The following is a 16,640-nucleotide window of genomic DNA, read 5'->3' as shown; positions in this document are numbered from 1 at the left end:
AATTCTTAACCAAATAACTTTAACTTTACATAATTCTTAACCAAATAACGCACAGTATGTGTCTGCCTTGGTTCTACATAAATTCTTATAAACAAAAATGACTTTAAACACATGTAAATTAATCCCACCCATTTTGATTGTCCAAATGAAATTAATTTCAAACAGTTGTGCACACATGTGCCTTTACATTGTTTTATACCAATGGGAATTAAGGTTTAATTCTATAGTTTGAAAAGTCCTTCATTAAGCAGTTAATACAGAGCATAAACTGATCCTCAGGAGTGTCTCCCAAAAGATTCTTTTCTTGACCCTATGGGTCCTTGAGTCATATAAAAGGGTCCTTGGAGAGCGGTTTACGAGCCTGCTGTCTGTTATCTGAAATTCCCATCTGGCTTCTCTGGAGGTGTCTCTGAACTAAGAGCTGAAGTTTGGGTATTTAAAATAAAACTCTCAGAAAGTCACAATTTCTTATTAGAAATTAATACACATTCATCATATCACACTACAAATCCCCCCTTTCAGATCATGATTTCTTGGGAAAGGTGACTCAGGGATACCTTGGACTTTGGATTCTGCAGCTCCCTATGAATGTGAGTGGTTCTCTGTAGGTTTCTAAATAGCGGTGAGCGTGCCTTCTCTAGCTCTGCTTTAACAATGTTTAGATTGCTTTCTCTCTCTGACTGCAGATGCTCAGACAATTTGAGTTCATCTTTGACTGCAGCAAGTTCTGCTGTTGTTTTTGCATGCATTGCCATTAACTGATCAGACTCTCTGCATTTTTGGGCTCATCATTTGTGTTTTCACTGCTTCTAATTCTATATCCTGGAAAGTGTGTTTAAGTTTTTCTATTGCTAGTGTAGCCATTTGGCTGGCTACCTTTATTAAGGCCTCGCCTTTAGGTTTCTACATTAAATGGAGGGCCATTAGTTGTGACATCATATTTGCCATGTGAGAGGGCTCAGCGCTGTGGATCATGGCTGTATATTCTGACACTGTGGCTCCTGTTGAGCATGCTAATTACAAATACACCTCAGTCAGGGTCTTACCACTGATGCTTGGTGACTGAGTTGTGTGTCAGATTTAATACTAATTAATGTTTAATTAGATATGCAGTTTTAATTTATTTCACCTGAACCAATATAGATTTTATAATCAGTAATTGGTTACTTCCACTTATGGAAGAATGAGTAAAGGATAGAAGCAGTACAACAAATATAACTTACAATTTACACGTGAATTTGCTATACTCCATGAAAGACAACTGCTTTTAATTAACTTGCACTTACACAAGTCATCCACAAGAGTGCACCAGAGAAACTTTAAATGCAGTAACGCAAGTCATGCGAAACGAGCTAAAGTTTGGGTATTTAAAATAAAACTCTTAGAAAGTCAAATTTCATATTAGGAATTAATACACATTCATCATATCATACTACAGGTGTTAAAATACTGGTTTTACTGGTATATGAAATACTACCACAATTACATATATCAATGTTATTAATATAATCATTACTGAACAAAACCTTCTTGTTGCCTGACCCCTCATAATTAGAATGCCTGCTCCCTCTCAGAGCATAAGATAGAAGTTTAAATGTTTTCTGTAATTTATAAGTTCAGCGCAGAAATGACTTGTGTTGAATGTAGTGTTTGGTGTGAATTAACACACACCACAAGATATTGTGTACATTTTGGATAATCATAATAAAACACTGAGGCTGAGCCTAATATTAGTTATCATTATATTAGCGGTCTGTGGTTATGATAGACAACGCTAATGGGTGAAATTAAACTATAGCTATAAATCCAGCTGACCAGAGAAGCTGTGTAATATTTTCCCTCACTTCTCCCATGCACAGAGCAATTTTGTCAGAGATGAAAGAGGCAACATAGTTGATTTTCATTTGAAGATATAGTGAAGTACTTCAGATGTAATTCTTCTTAGAAACACATCTAGTATTTTTGCTTTTTGATGCTCTTTATTCCATTAAGAAACATGGCATGTTAATGAAGTTTACAAAAACCGCCAAGTTGTTCTTAGTAAAAAAGGTATAACAATCTGGATGTTTTATCAATGTATGCTTTTGTCACAATAATGTTTTGCAATGTTCCTCTATCAAACCCAGTTTTTATAACTGTACATTATTTAATTTACAACTGTTAAATTAATCCAACTGTATTATTTTGGTTGTCTGTGTTTGAGCAACAGCTGAAATGACTGCATGTTTATATTTCTGTGTTGGCATTAGATCATAATATTTTGGCATATTTTGAAAAGCTGTTTAATAGATTTGACCATATCCTGCCTGTGGCTGCCTGCTCTCAGAACCCAAAACGTATCCTGCTCCACACTGCCAAAGTTCAACTGAATGTTCCCCTCTTGCTGACATCACGACTACAGAGAAACCTACACCTGAAGCAACACAACAGTTCCACAACTGCACACAATTCATGCTGGGTAACAGACATTTGTGAAAGCTTTAAAAATATCTAGAGTTTTACTTGAATTAAGATGTGATGTAGACAATTTTGGCTGTCACTGGGCTGTGAGGGGCTGAGGGTGAGCTTGAACTGGTTCCTTTTAGGATCCATGAACCTTGGTGCCATCCAGAGGCCTGAGTTTGCATGAGTTTTGTTGGGAATCAAAGCTGTGTCAATTCATAGAGCTGCTGTCTGTTTGAACCAGGACAGGACCAAAGCCATAAATAAATCGATAGTGGCAGGAAACTGTTATTGTTTATCTACTTTTTTTTACAGCAGTGAATGAATCTTGAGTCACAATGACCACAGCTCAAGAAAACAAAGGAGCATTTTCTTATTTTTATGTCCTTGCAACATGCCTTTAATTTTTTATTTATTCATTTATTTTTTTTAATAAGAAAGTGAATAACAGGTCTGATTTACCATAAATCTTTAGTCTCTGTGGAGCTTTAGTTTGAAATGCACACGGACATGTTTATGGCTAGGTTTTGTTTTATGTGGTGGAATAATACTTGAAGAGCTTTGATCAGGGTAGAGGTTTTTAATACCTTATAAAGTTTGATGTGTAAAAATACAAAGTCAAATCCAACACACGTTTTAAAAGACATACACACCAAAAAATGTAACATTTTCTAGGTTAGGCAGTTATTGTTCTTGAAAAATAATAAGAAGTAGCAGAAGAAATAAAGGTGCTTTGCAAGCACTATAATTAACTTCACACTAAACAAAAAATCTCTTTCATTTCCTTGCGGTGAACAACGTAAAGACATTGGGGAAAAAGGACAATTTGATTAGCTCCATGAAACCACCAATGGTTTCAGACTAGTAACTGTCACATTCTCTGCATAACTTTTTTATTTTTTAAGATACTTGTATAATTAAAGTATTATATGAAAGCTGGAACTGTGCTCTTTCAATTGAAGTGGTGTATAAAGACAGATATATATAAAGACAGATAATGAGAAATCTGCCTCAAGCAAACTATGTGCAATCCTTATTTTTAATTTTTTTTTTAAACATAGTATGAAGTTTTATGTTTTATACAAGGAAATGCACATTTATCATGCAATACCATTTAACAGCCAGAGACCATTAATTTAACGCCTTATTCAAGGTGACTGAGCACTGTTTGACATCATTTTTGACAATTTGGATATTTATTACCACAATTATTCCAAAAGGACTAATATATACATTCCTAGTTAGTCCATTTTTGCTTGTTAGAACCTAATAATGCCCAAAATGGCTTTTCATAGCCCAAACATAAACCATGCAATGTATATTTGAAGTAATTCATAAAACAAAACAAAACAAAAAATTCTGAAACAAATTTCGATTCCCAAAAAAAATACTACTGAAATACTCTATTTAGACTTGAATAAATATCAAAATAAATATATTTGGAACACTTTTCTGGTAAAGTTCTATAAATAAATCAACATCTGGGGACCACTGTTGGTGTCTATAGAGTCATTTATGGTGAAAAAAAAAACTGAGTGTCTACATTTTTTGGCATTTAGGAGTTAATTCGAAGCATGTGTAAACTATATTAGGGTCAAAAAACACACAAAAAGGAAACTTTTAATTTATTCCAAGTATTTAGAAAGTAATAATCATTCAAACTTGGCAATTAGCTATTTTTCGGTAATTCAGAAAAATACTAGAGCCGAAAGGGTTATTAAGAACCAACCTCTCCTGAATTGCACTGAACTGCTTTCATATCCTGATTTGTTTTTGTTCCCCAGAATAGAGCTTTTCTTTTAAAACAAAACCACCTTTTTTCACTTTTCATTTCCACAGTTAACACTTACAAAGTAAACCATTGTGCAAAGAAGAAATGGGTATGTACAACTTTTCAAACTCTTTTTCTTTTATTTAAAGGTAGTAATGATTAAAATCACTGTACTTTGTAACTTCCCTCACTTGATGTATTTATGGCTTTTTGCAGATTAAATATGTCTAATGGAAACTGTAACAATAGTTGGATCCAATGCTTTTCCATTTTTTTTTCCATCTTTGCCATTCCATTTTTACCATCGTGCTCCTTCTCAGCTTCATATTTTTCATTCAGAGCACCAGAATATATAATTTAACTCCTAAAATATATCTTTGGGACATTTAAAAAATATGTCTGAGTAAAGCTAAGAAATGCTTAAGATTAATCCTCTGTTCTTAATATGTTTAAAAGTTATTTTCTTTGTTTTACAGAACAGATCACTACACCTACAAATGATTATAATACTGATTATTTCAATGATCAAATACCTTTTTGCTCCCGGGAATATGTAGAAAGATTTGGATCTATTGTAATTCCCATAGTCTTTACCATTGTGATCATTCTCAGTCTCATTGGTAACATAATGGTTCTGGTGATCCTTGTCCTCTATGAGTCCCTGCAATCATTGACCAACATCTTCATCCTCAATTTGGCTGTGTCTGACCTGATGTTCACTCTTGGACTTCCATTTTGGGCCAGTTACTACTGGTTATTGGGCTGGATATTTGGAGATGCAATTTGCAAAGGTGTCAACTTTGTTTTCTTTGCTGGATTTTACAGTAGCCTATTGTTCCTGATGCTGATGACTATTCAGCGCTATGTAGTGGTGGTCTACCCTCTGTCGGACTGGGAGACAGGTCAGAAGTTTGTATTTGTTCCTATCTTGGTTTGGGTGGTGAGTGCTGCAGCAGCAATAACAGCTTCAGTGCAAAGCTCTGTTGTGTCTGACCTAGAAGACCCCAACACTCTTTACTGTGTACAAATCAGTGAATCTGGCGTATTTGTTGTGACATATTTACAGAACCTTTTCTTTGTAAGTGCTTTTATTGTCATCGGTTTTTGCTACATACGAATTCTTCAGACTGTCTTCAGTACCCGAGCCCAAAGGAGACACAAGACTATAAAGCTGATCTTCTGCATTGTGTTTGTGTTCTTTTTTAGCTGGGCTCCTTATAACATTGTCATATTTCTGTTGTCATTAAGTCGTCATGGGATCGAGGCTTTTTTGGAGTGTAATATCAGTAATGCACTTGGTTATGCATTTTATGTCTTCAAACTCCTCGCATTTTCCCACTGCTGTCTTAACCCAGTGTTTTATTCTTTTGTTGATGTAAAATTCAGAAACCATTTGAAGATGATTTCACAGAAGGTTTTCCAAAGGCAACGTGACACAGACCACGACCAGCAACAAATTACAGCAGTTCAGACTCACTGCTCAATGCTAGAATACTGAGACATCTATACGAGCATTTATACAATTCTCTGAATGTTCAAATATTGGGGGTCATAATTAGAATGCCTGCTCCCAAAGCATGAGATAGAAGTTTAAATGTTTTCAGTAATATATGCCATTTTACATTTTTAGCGCAGAATTGACCCGTGTTTAATGTGTATTGTGTGTATTAACACACACCACAAGTTACTGTGTACATTCTGAACAATCAAAATAAAACTTTGAGGCTGAATGTATTTGTTATCTTTATATAAACTGTCGGTTGTTATGATAGATAACGCTAATGGGTGAAATGTGTCAAAAAAAGGTCAAAAAAGTTTGGACCCTTCACAGATTAAATGATATCTGTTAAATCTGTTAGATACATGTAAAATTAAAATCCACAAATACATTGAAATGCTCAAAATTAAAACAACAACAATAATAATAATAATAATAATAACTCTGCTGCTTCTGTGAACCATGAAATAAAAAGATCATTGTATGTTTATGGTGAAATTTTTACTTAAGCAGTAATACACTTGTGGTAGAGAAAATAAATACAAGTATTAAAAATTGACATCTAACAGAGCATTTGCAATCAGAAAGTACTTTATTTAACCTTAAGATGGTCAACATACAATAGCACAGAGTACTATGTGAATGTGGACATAGAAGATGTTTTTACAGAGGGTTAATATATAAGTTATACGTCTTAACCATAAAATAATCACTCTATGTTAGTCTAAGCTTAGTTTCCTTAGAGACATCTCAGTTTGACATATGCAGATGAAACAAGCAGACAAGGTCTTTCAACAGAAACATATGTAAAATTTCCATTGCAACACTCACAGTTCCTGTTATAGTGTGAGATCTTGTCACTGGTGGACTGTGGTTGTAAGCACAAGGCCACTGGAAGAGACACAAAGATCAGAACTGCAGTGCCAATATATCACATTATAGGACAAACCTCACGTGTATTATTGAGATCATACGAGATTCAATATCATTGTTTATTGTTAGGTATTAAGATAGTGGACAGGAAAAATTGATTTTTGTTTATCAACATTCCACAATATAAAATATTTTCACTCTGTCATTGTCCTTTTTGACCATGAACTCTGGTTCTTTAACTGGTTCCTTTGAGGATTCATAAACCTTGGTGCCATCCAGAGAACTTGCCTGATTTTGCACCAGTTTTGATGGGAACAAAGGCTGTATCACTTCACAGAGCCACTGTCTGTTTTAACCAGGACAGAACCAGAAGCATAAATAAAATGACAGAGCCTGGAAAGAGTCATGGTTTATTTATTCAGTCATCTATTTATTTACAGCTGGTTCAACCCATACTGAATGAACCTCGAGTCACGCTGACCACAGCTTCAGAAACAGAAAGAGCATTTTCCTGTTTTTAATTCTTTGAAATTTCTATTTATTTTTTTTTTCATAACAGAAAGTGAATAATGGGTCCACTGAACTGTAAATCTTAGTCTCTGTATAGCTTTAGCTTGACATGGACACAAATGTCTTCATGGCTAGGTTACATTTTATGTGGCAGAATAATACTTGTTTTTTAATATCTTCAAAAAATTGTTTTGAGGTAAAGCAGTTCTTGAGTTATTGATCTTGGAATATAATAATAATAAAAAAAGAAGTAACAGAAGAACTAAAGGTGCTTTGCAAGCAATATAAATACTGCACATTATACAAAAAAGCTCTTTCAGTTCCTTTGTGTGAACAATATATGAACATGTTAAGAAAAGTGGAGGGGGGAGACGCTTTTGTTCTTTAAGAACTAACCTCTCCTGAATTTTTCTAATAAATTGACTCTATATATTTTTCAGAATAGAAGTTATGTTAAAAGTCTAAAAAAACATTTTTTTTTCTGGTTCTCACGTTGGAGAAAGGTAAACAGTTCCACAAAGAAAGAATTACAATAATTGGGCACAAAAAATGGGTAAGTTCAGCCTTTTTAACTCTGAGTAAAACCTGTTGTTTGTTCTTGGATTTAAAGCTAGTATTGATTAAAATAACTGTACCATATAAATTCACAGATGATGTATGTATGACTTTTCTGCAGAAACATAAGTTCCTTACCTTATGTGTTGTCAAGTGAAGCATTGTACTGGAAGGAGGCTGATTTGTTTTTGTCTTTGCTTTCCAGAAAATACAAGTTCATCGCTGTATTATATGTATGATGAGGAAAATACACGTTTACAGATGTATGATTATTATTATGATAATGAAACTGATGAAATATGTGACAAGGAAACTGTAGTAAGAGTTGGATCTATTGCAATTCCCATATTCTTCACCATCGTAATCCTTCTCAGTCTCATTGGTAACGTAATGGTTCTGTTGATCCTTGTCCTCTACGAGTCCCTGAAATCCTTGACCAACCTTTTCATCCTCAACTTGGCTGTGTCTGACCTGATGTTCACTCTTGGACTTCTATTTTGGGCCTGTTACTACATCTGGGGCTGGATATTTGGAGACGCAGTGTGCAAAGGTGTCAACTTTGTCTTCTTTGTTGGATTTTACAGTAGCATGTTGTTCCTGATGTTGTTGACTATTCAGCGCTATGTAGCAGTGGTCCACCCCCTGTTCTACAGAGGTTTGAGAGAGAAAGGACCAAAGGTTGCATTTATTCATATCTTGGCTTGGGTGGTGAGTGCTGCAGCAGCAATACCAGCCTCAGTGCAAAGCTCTTTTACAGATTGTAAAGTCAGTGATCATCTTGATTACTCACTTTATATCTTCAAACTTCTCACTTTCTCCCACTGCTGTCTTAACCCAGTGATTTTATGTTTTTGTTGGGAAAAAATTCAGAAATTATGTGAAGATATTTCTACAGATTTATTTTTTTTCGTAAAAAAAGCTTCAAGAACCTCACTAAGATTCTCAGGGCTCGTTTTATGGACCATGAAACAACTATGGAGGTAATTACATAACTATCAGACCCTGTTAAGATACAGTATGGTCACAGAGTGAATGCCTAAATAAATATATAATTAGTATATTATTTTTATACCTTGTAGATAAATAGGTTTTGAAAACTGTTGAAAGCAAAGGTTTAGACAATTACACCAAGTTACCACATTCCTTCTAGTTCAGCATTGCTCTTCTACAATTTTGACTAACTGTTTGTTATGAAACTATGATAAATGTTGGCTGGGTTTTGTGCATGAATAATTTATTATCAGAAAACGGTCAAAATTGAAACTTGTGAAAATAACTAGATCTGTAATACTTTAAAATAAAGTAATAATTATGAGTGTAAATAAAATGTTTATTGTGTAGCTGTAAAATATTGTGTATATTTTTGTGGGTTTATATACACAGTAAAACTGATATTGCAGACCATAAAAATTTAGAACACACAGATAATTACATCCAGAGGCTTCAGAACATCTGCTGGGAGTCTTGGAGCATTGCTGTGAGACTGAATTCATCCACAAGAGCATTAGTGAGTTCAGGTTCAGATTTTGAAAGATTAGAAGAGCACTGATAAATAACTTCACTTTTATTAATCAAATGTGTGGGATGGTGCTCTATATCTATATAATTAACATAGAATGGTTTATGTTTGTCACCCTGTATCAGCTGCACTTTTTATTACTGCATAATGATTGACATTTATGTGATTGAAGGTTTTTATTCAGCTCTTCCATGATTTTATTTCTGTTTTAAAGTCCAAATAAAACAATATTGTTTTTTTGTTTGTACCATGGAGCTGACTTTCTGCAATGTATCCTCATGTTTTAATTGCCCTGTTCATAATTTGAGACAAAATTGCCTCTTTTGAATGATCCAGAGGCCTGTGTAGACCCTCGGGTTGTCTGTTTGACTGTATTAATCATATAGTTTCAAGAAAAATACCATAAATAACATGAATTATATTTAAACCATTAATTAAATTAAAGCAACACTAGGTATTTTCCTTAAAATTTCACCTTTAAAATCATTGTGATGCTACATTACTACTACAGGCTCTGTACTAATTAATGATTTATTATGTAATTTATTTATTATGTTGTATAATTAAGGGGCGGCATGGTGGTGCAGCAGGTAGTGTTGCAGTCACACAGCTCCAGGAACCTGGAGGTTGTGGGTTCGATTCCCGCTCCGGGTGACTGTCTGTGAAGAGTTGGTGTGTCCGTGTGGGTTTCCTCTGGGTGCTCTGGTTTCCTCCCACAGTCCAAAAACACACGTTGGTAGGTGGATTGGCGACTCAAAGGTGTGTTTGTGTGTTTCCCTGTGAAGGACTGGGGCCCCCTCCAGGGTGTATTCCCACCTTGCACCCAATGACTCCAAGTAGGCTCTGGACCCACCGCGACCCTGAACTGGATAAGCACTTACAGATAATGAATGTATAATTAATATTTATTTTGTTGTATTTTGTTGTACCTGGCATCATGGAGCTTGGCAGTTCTTGGTAAATGGAACATAACTGTCAATGGGTGGAAATATGCCAGAGCTGGTGTGTGAGGTTGAGAGATACCAGCTAGATATAATTACATATATAATTAATTATTATATATAATATAATATAATATAATTCATTCATTCATTCATTATCTGTAACCGCTTATCCAATTCAGGGTCGCGGTGGGTCCAGAGCCTACCTGGAATCATTGGGCGCAAGGCGGGAATACACCCTGGAGGGGGCACCAGTCCTTCATAGGGCAACGCAGACACACACACATTTAATATAATATAATATCATTCATTCATTATCTGAAACCACTTATCCAATTCAGGGTCACGGGGATCCAGAGCCTACCTGGAATCATTGGGCGCAAGGTGGGAATACACCCTGGAGGGGGCACCAATCCTTCACAGGGCAACACAGACACATTCACTCACACACTCACACCTACGGGCACTTTTTGAGTCACCAATCCACCGTGTGTTTTTGGACTGTGGGAGGAAACCGGAGCACCCGGATGAAACCCACGGGGAGAACACACCAACTCCTCACAGACAGTTATAGTGCTGGAAAGGAGAATCTGTCTGATAGTCGAACCTAGGATTAGGAGGAACAATGCAGATTTCATCCTGGCCATGGAACTATGGACCAAATCTTACCTTTTTCACAGGTGATTGAGGGGGCACAGGAGATTACTACTCCACTCTACATATACTTTGTGGATTTAGAGAAGCCGTATGACTGTGTTCCCCGAGAGATTCTATGGGAGGTGTTCCAGGAGTATGGGGTGCCAGGGTCAATTCTGCGAGCCGTACGGTCCATGTACTCTCAGAGTTTGAGCTGTGTTCGGATCATCTACAGTAAGTCAGGCTTGTTCAATTTGGGCATTGGATTTGGTCAGGGCAGTGCCTTGTCTCCACTCCTGTTCCTGATTTTCATGGACAGGGTGGTGAGGCGTGGCCTGGGACAGAATGGCTTTCATCGAGGGGCTCAGCACCAATGGCAAATCTGCCAGTCTTGGTGTTATGTAGCAAATGTCAATCACCCTGCACGGTGTTGGGTTGTAAGCACAAGCCCCACTTGTGGATGTCGGGCCCTTATACTACCCTCATGGAGCCTCATTCTGACCAAAAGTCTCCTGGTGTACTGGTCTGTCTCTTGGTATCTCCTCCATGCTCTGGACACTGAAATGACAGACATAGCAAACCTTCGGGACCCATTCTGGATGAGCTGCACTACCTGAGCAACATCTGTGGGTTGTAGACACTGCCTCATGCTACCTTTAGGGGTGAGAGCACTGACAAAATGCAAAAGTGACCAAAACATCATCCAAAAAGGATGAGGACAGAGAAGTGGTCTGTGGTCACCACCTGCAGAACCATTACTTTATAGGGGTTGCCTTGGTAATTTCCTCTCATTTCTACCCGTTCTTGTACTTTTTGTCCTGTACTTGCTTGTTCCATTTGCACAAGGGCAGATGAAATTGATTCACAGTGTTGCTTCCTAACTGGACATGTTGATTTCACAGAAGTGTGATTGTCTTGCAGTTACATTGTGTTGTTTAAGTGTTTATTTATTTATTTATTTGAGCAGTGTATTTATCCAGTATCTCACAATTTTTCAATATATTAACTTTGTATATAAAAAATGTTGTATCTCAAATTATTGAGATAGCAACTTACATATTAATGAAAAAGGTGTTTTTTTTATGGCAGAAACTGGCTTCAATATTTATCCATGAAAAGGTTAAAAGGAACAGTGTAGAAATGGTTAAAGACAATAACAAGAAACGATATAACAGGTTGGCTTTGACAAGCCAACATAAGAGGTATCTATGGAACATCAGTTAAAGATAAATGTGACCCAATCAAAATATGACCAGATTTTGGGGAACCCTGAAAAAAGTTCATAAAAACGTGGGAGCAAAGTTTATAAAGACTCGGGCATGCAGTAAACTTGTATCACATTTGTACGACGGCTACCTCTCCTATGTTTGTTATTATTATTGGTGTCATTCTTTTGTACATACAGCCTATGATCGTAAAATGTTGCTTCATATTCCAGAGTCTATGGCAAGCTGTTTTAGCCTAAAATGACACCAGTGATAAGTCCCAACTCCACTTTAATAGTAAGAACTCTAATTCAAGATCTCTCTGATATAGTTTTTACTAGTAACAACTCCCATTTCAGCTATCAACTACCACATTTTGCTCTTAAGTCTTTTTTCTGAGTCAGGGGCCATTTGCTCTGAAGCCTGATGTTTAATTACACAAGATCTGATTTGACAATGGTTTTCCCGAGACTTGAAGTCATTCTGTACAAGGAATAATGCCTTTCTGTTGAATGCCCGAGGCTTAAGGATGTCCTAAAATTTACACCGTACTCCAGGGTCCTGGAGGTTGTGGGTTTGAGTGCTGCTCCGTGTGACTGTCTGTGAGGTATTTGTTGTGTTCTCCCAGTGGGTTTCCTCCGGGTGCCCTGGTTTCCTCCCACGGTCCAAAGACTTTAGATACGAATATCATACGGACTTCTCATAATAGCGATTTGTTATTACTAAAGAAATTATAAAAATTTAACCAAGGCACATTTTTCTAAGCTAAAGGTTGTAGTATGTTGGTAAGATGTGTCTCTATGCACTACAAGTAATGTTAGATCTTCATATCATATGGATCTTTCACGGTAGCAATTTGTTACTTTAAAAAAGTGAATTAGCCATTCCAGCTAATTCCAGTAAATGTATGTAGTTAATTTCAATATTGTGAAGAAGACACTAAAAAAGACCTCTACGCCGACACCATTATTTCGTTGCAAAATAATTAGATTTATTACAATGAAAAGAACAGCATCTTAACCCTTTGGGGTCTAAGGACATTTTCTAAAATTCGTCTTTAAAGTACTTGTCATATAATTATAGTGCCCTGAAAAACTTAAATCTGATTTTAGAAAATCTTTATATTTCTTATGAAAACATGTGGATGAATAGTTTTGGTGATTCATATAGTTTTATCAGAGTCTTAAAAACAACCAAATCCACCAGTTAGACACGGCAAGAGGCAGAGGAGGCATGTCTCAAGCTTATACATAGGCTCATAACTCAGGATGTACAGTAATTCAGGATGTCGCGTAGGAAAGAGAAGTTTCTGCACATTCACAGAGTGTTTGAACTGTATTTCTGCGCTGTGCTATTTCTAAGGTATTAAGAGAAACATCGCAAATGGTCGTTGACGCGCCGGTGCGTTCTTCAACCCCAGTTACTGCCACCTTTGCTTTAGTTTCCAAGCCTGTGCTTCTTGGTTAACATGGTGTTTTGCGACATAATCGGCTACATTTTGGGGCTCGGGGGCTTTATTGGGTGAAAGTCAACCAGGAACCACAGAGGTAGAGCAGAGTCCAGTAGAGCAGATGCAGTGCAGGGGCAAAGTGCATATTGTGACACAGAATTGTTTGATTTATTTATTTATTTTTTTGTTAACTTCAGAACAAATTTGAAAATTTACATCATCGCCTACATTAAACCTTGCTTCTGTGTTCTCTAATGAATGATGAAATTTGACTTAATTTATTCAGAAATATAAAAAATTCTAAAGTAAAGCTACTTACAGAAATCTACAGCTATTTATGAACATTTAATCATATCCCCAAACATTAACACATCTCCGTCTGGAGAGAATTTGGAGTATGTGACTGGAGCACACTGCTGTATCCAAAGAAATTCATGTGGTTCCTTGGACCCTGACTTTAAAATCTTTTTCGATGCAGTCATGCAGAGACTTTTGCCAACTCGGTGATGCAAATTGTGTATTTGGACTCACTATCCGCTCTGGCGCTGCCTTAGCATACTGTCAAATTTCGAGATAGTAGCAGATATGTGGTCTTAAGGCAGGTGAGCAAGAGCCGTCAGCAGCCAATCTTCCCTCAGCTGTCCTGCCGGACAGGAGGGCAGTCGTTAACTCAGAAGGAGTAGAGGGGTGGCATTAGTTCAGTTTCTGTTCATGGATAATAGACTATATGAATATTGTCAGAGTGTGGCGAGCGACTCCGGCAGGTTTAACTACAACAGTCAGCCTAAAAGGAGAGAACCAGCAGGTAACTCTGAAACATTGGCATCTCCCTGCTTCAGCATCAACAAACCCGAGTGATCGTTCATGAGCGGTGGGACAACAGCACCAGTACCTCAGAGTACCGTGTAGTATGGAGGTATGCGATTTCGGATGCAGCCGTCTACTTGGGGGAATTGACTATCCCCGAGCAATCACTAACCCTAGATTTCTTAGGTTCTAAATAAAACACAATGATAATTTGGGGTTTAAATTAAAGATGACCGTTGGGGCAAGATATTTATTCACACCCAGGCTTTAGTTTCCACCATTTAATTTCCATTTGAGAAACTCAAATAGAGAACAAAGCCAATACAACAAGAAACGCCTACTATTCTGCAGTTCACTAATGTATATCTGGGGTTTGGTGAACACGGGATTGTTATTTCTGTACATCTCTAAAGCGCTCATTCAGCCGTAGGGGCTCCCGAGCGCTTCCTCTCTTATCCAAACCCAGCGAGTGAGTGATCTCTGCACATAGTCTATCTTTGTCTATGCCTGAGTCCCTACTATTGGTCTACAGAGGTTCAATCACCTCTGACCCGCCTGCTAAGAGCTGTAAGCGAATCCGTGCGGAGAGTGCTTCGAGGACAGCGGCACTCATTGGTCTAAAATTAACACTGGAACCTAGGGGAAAAAACACCCTAACCTTTGTATTCACAAAGCCATAACGCAAAAAAACTTCCATTGTCTGGGCGTCAATACGTAAAAAACGTTCCGTTGCCTGAGCGCTAGGATCTCCGGGATATTTCGTTAGCATTAAACGGGTTCTAGGAGCTTTACACCGCTGCAGCACCTCTCCTGCGACTGTAAGTGTTTTAAAAACAAATTCCGAAGCGATCTCGCATGTTTATAATTGTTTAAAAGGTGGATTCTTAAAGGCCGAGCTGTTCCCGATGTAAGTTAGAGTAAACGGTGTGCTCGGTTTGTTTTTTTTCCCGAAAGCGGTCGAGTGTGGACGGCTGGAAATCCGTGTGCAGATAGTTGGATTACTTGTGAAAAACAGGAGTCTGTTTTGTTTAATGTATGATTAAAAACGTTTGACGCTATCAAGTAATGAATTCTCATAAACCTCAAAGGGTTAAAGAGGTAGCCTGTTCAATGATAAATACGTGGTTTGACATTTGACTCTAATCAAGCTAAACTACACTATGTGGTGATGTCCAACACGTAAACTAAAATAAATTCTGCTGTGATATATATATATATATATATATATATATATATATATATATATATATATATATATATAATATATTCGGCGATAGAGAAGAAAAGGGGTGGAAATAAACAAAACAAAACACACACACACAAAAAAACCCGGCTGCTCCTTCAGCAACGGCGTTTGTCCTGAGAGCGTGGATAGCCCGCTGGTCAGCGTCCTAAGCTAAGGACGAGGCAGTCCGGTCTCGAACCCTTGAGTGTACCGTCCACTGATCTCAGAAGCAGCGCTTTAGCCCACTGTGCCTGTCTCTGAACCACCGTCTCTGAACCTGCATGGAGAACTACACACTGTCCGTTACTTTGGTCAATAAGACGAGATGGATGGCAATAGCATGGACAGCTAGAGTGACCAGAAAGACGAAAAACTACTTTAAATATATTAGTAGAACAATAAAACACAGAAAGAAACGAATAAACGATTGATTCTGAGCATTAGGCAGGTGTCATCAGTGTTGTTTTAGTTGGGGAGACATACGAATCTTCCCTTACCAAAAATAGGTGAGTGCACAGACTAGTCACAGCAGTCAAATGACCACTATAGGGACAATAAAAAAATGTAAATAAATAAATAAACAAACATACATTACACACATTGACATTTTTTTCTTCTTTAGGATGTTGATATTCTATTGCTTTACATTTTAAACCTGACTTTCATATTGTTGAGAAGTTTACAAAAAAAAAGCCCTATGAATTAACCCCTTCGGACCCAACGTCGATTGCAATGGACATGACATATTTCTGCTTCTAAACCAATAAATACCCTGTAATTGAGTGATGTCAGTAATGCAGATTACTGATTGGATCCTGATTAACCAATCACAATCATGTCATGACTTTGACCACACCCCGAGAGAGTAACAGACATCGGAGAAAACAAGCATGGCAGAGCAACTGCAGAGAGGGAGGAGTAAGGGCCCATTTTTAATCAAAAATATAAATTTATGCTCATGCAGGCCAAACAAATTTGCTGTCAGCATAATTCTAAATGTTGCCAGTGATAATATTTGAAGTTGTTTTGAACATATATCACATCATTAAGTTACAGGATTTTGCAATTCATCATACACTTCCGCCCAACGCATTTTGAAACTCGTGGACACCAGCATTGTTTGGTTCTGAACGTCCCAGGACTTCCCAAAGTGAACAGCTTTTAAATTATTAACAGCAAAAGAACAATTTTTATCTACATTTGTGTAT

The 16,640-nt window shown here is 37.1% G+C and overlaps 2 protein-coding genes across 2 annotated transcripts in view; both read left to right on the top strand.

Moving 5' to 3' along the window:
• Positions 1-4,318: 4,318 nt before the first annotated feature.
• Positions 4,319-5,610, top strand: LOC136697255 (chemokine XC receptor 1-like). The gene is made up of 3 exons (XM_066672293.1): positions 4,319-4,322; positions 4,690-5,511; positions 5,600-5,610. The coding sequence occupies exons 1-3, from the start codon at positions 4,319-4,321 to the stop codon at positions 5,608-5,610; spliced, it is 837 nt and encodes a 278-aa protein (XP_066528390.1).
• A 1,862-nt stretch (positions 5,611-7,472) lies between these two features.
• LOC136697214 (chemokine XC receptor 1-like) overlaps positions 7,473-16,640 on the top strand; it is a 30,486-nt gene continuing 21,318 nt past the window's right edge. The window contains exons 1-2 of the mRNA XM_066672245.1: positions 7,473-7,647; positions 7,855-8,293. Of these exons, the coding sequence (XP_066528342.1) occupies positions 7,644-7,647; positions 7,855-8,293 (443 nt within the window). The 5' untranslated portion in view covers positions 7,473-7,643. The remainder of the gene's footprint in view (positions 7,648-7,854; positions 8,294-16,640) is intronic.

This window comes from Hoplias malabaricus, chromosome 5, assembly GCF_029633855.1.
Source record: "Hoplias malabaricus isolate fHopMal1 chromosome 5, fHopMal1.hap1, whole genome shotgun sequence".
NCBI lineage: Eukaryota > Metazoa > Chordata > Actinopteri > Characiformes > Erythrinidae > Hoplias > Hoplias malabaricus.
Note: the sequence above shows the minus strand (reverse complement) of the source record. Positions and strands in the feature narration are given on the sequence as shown.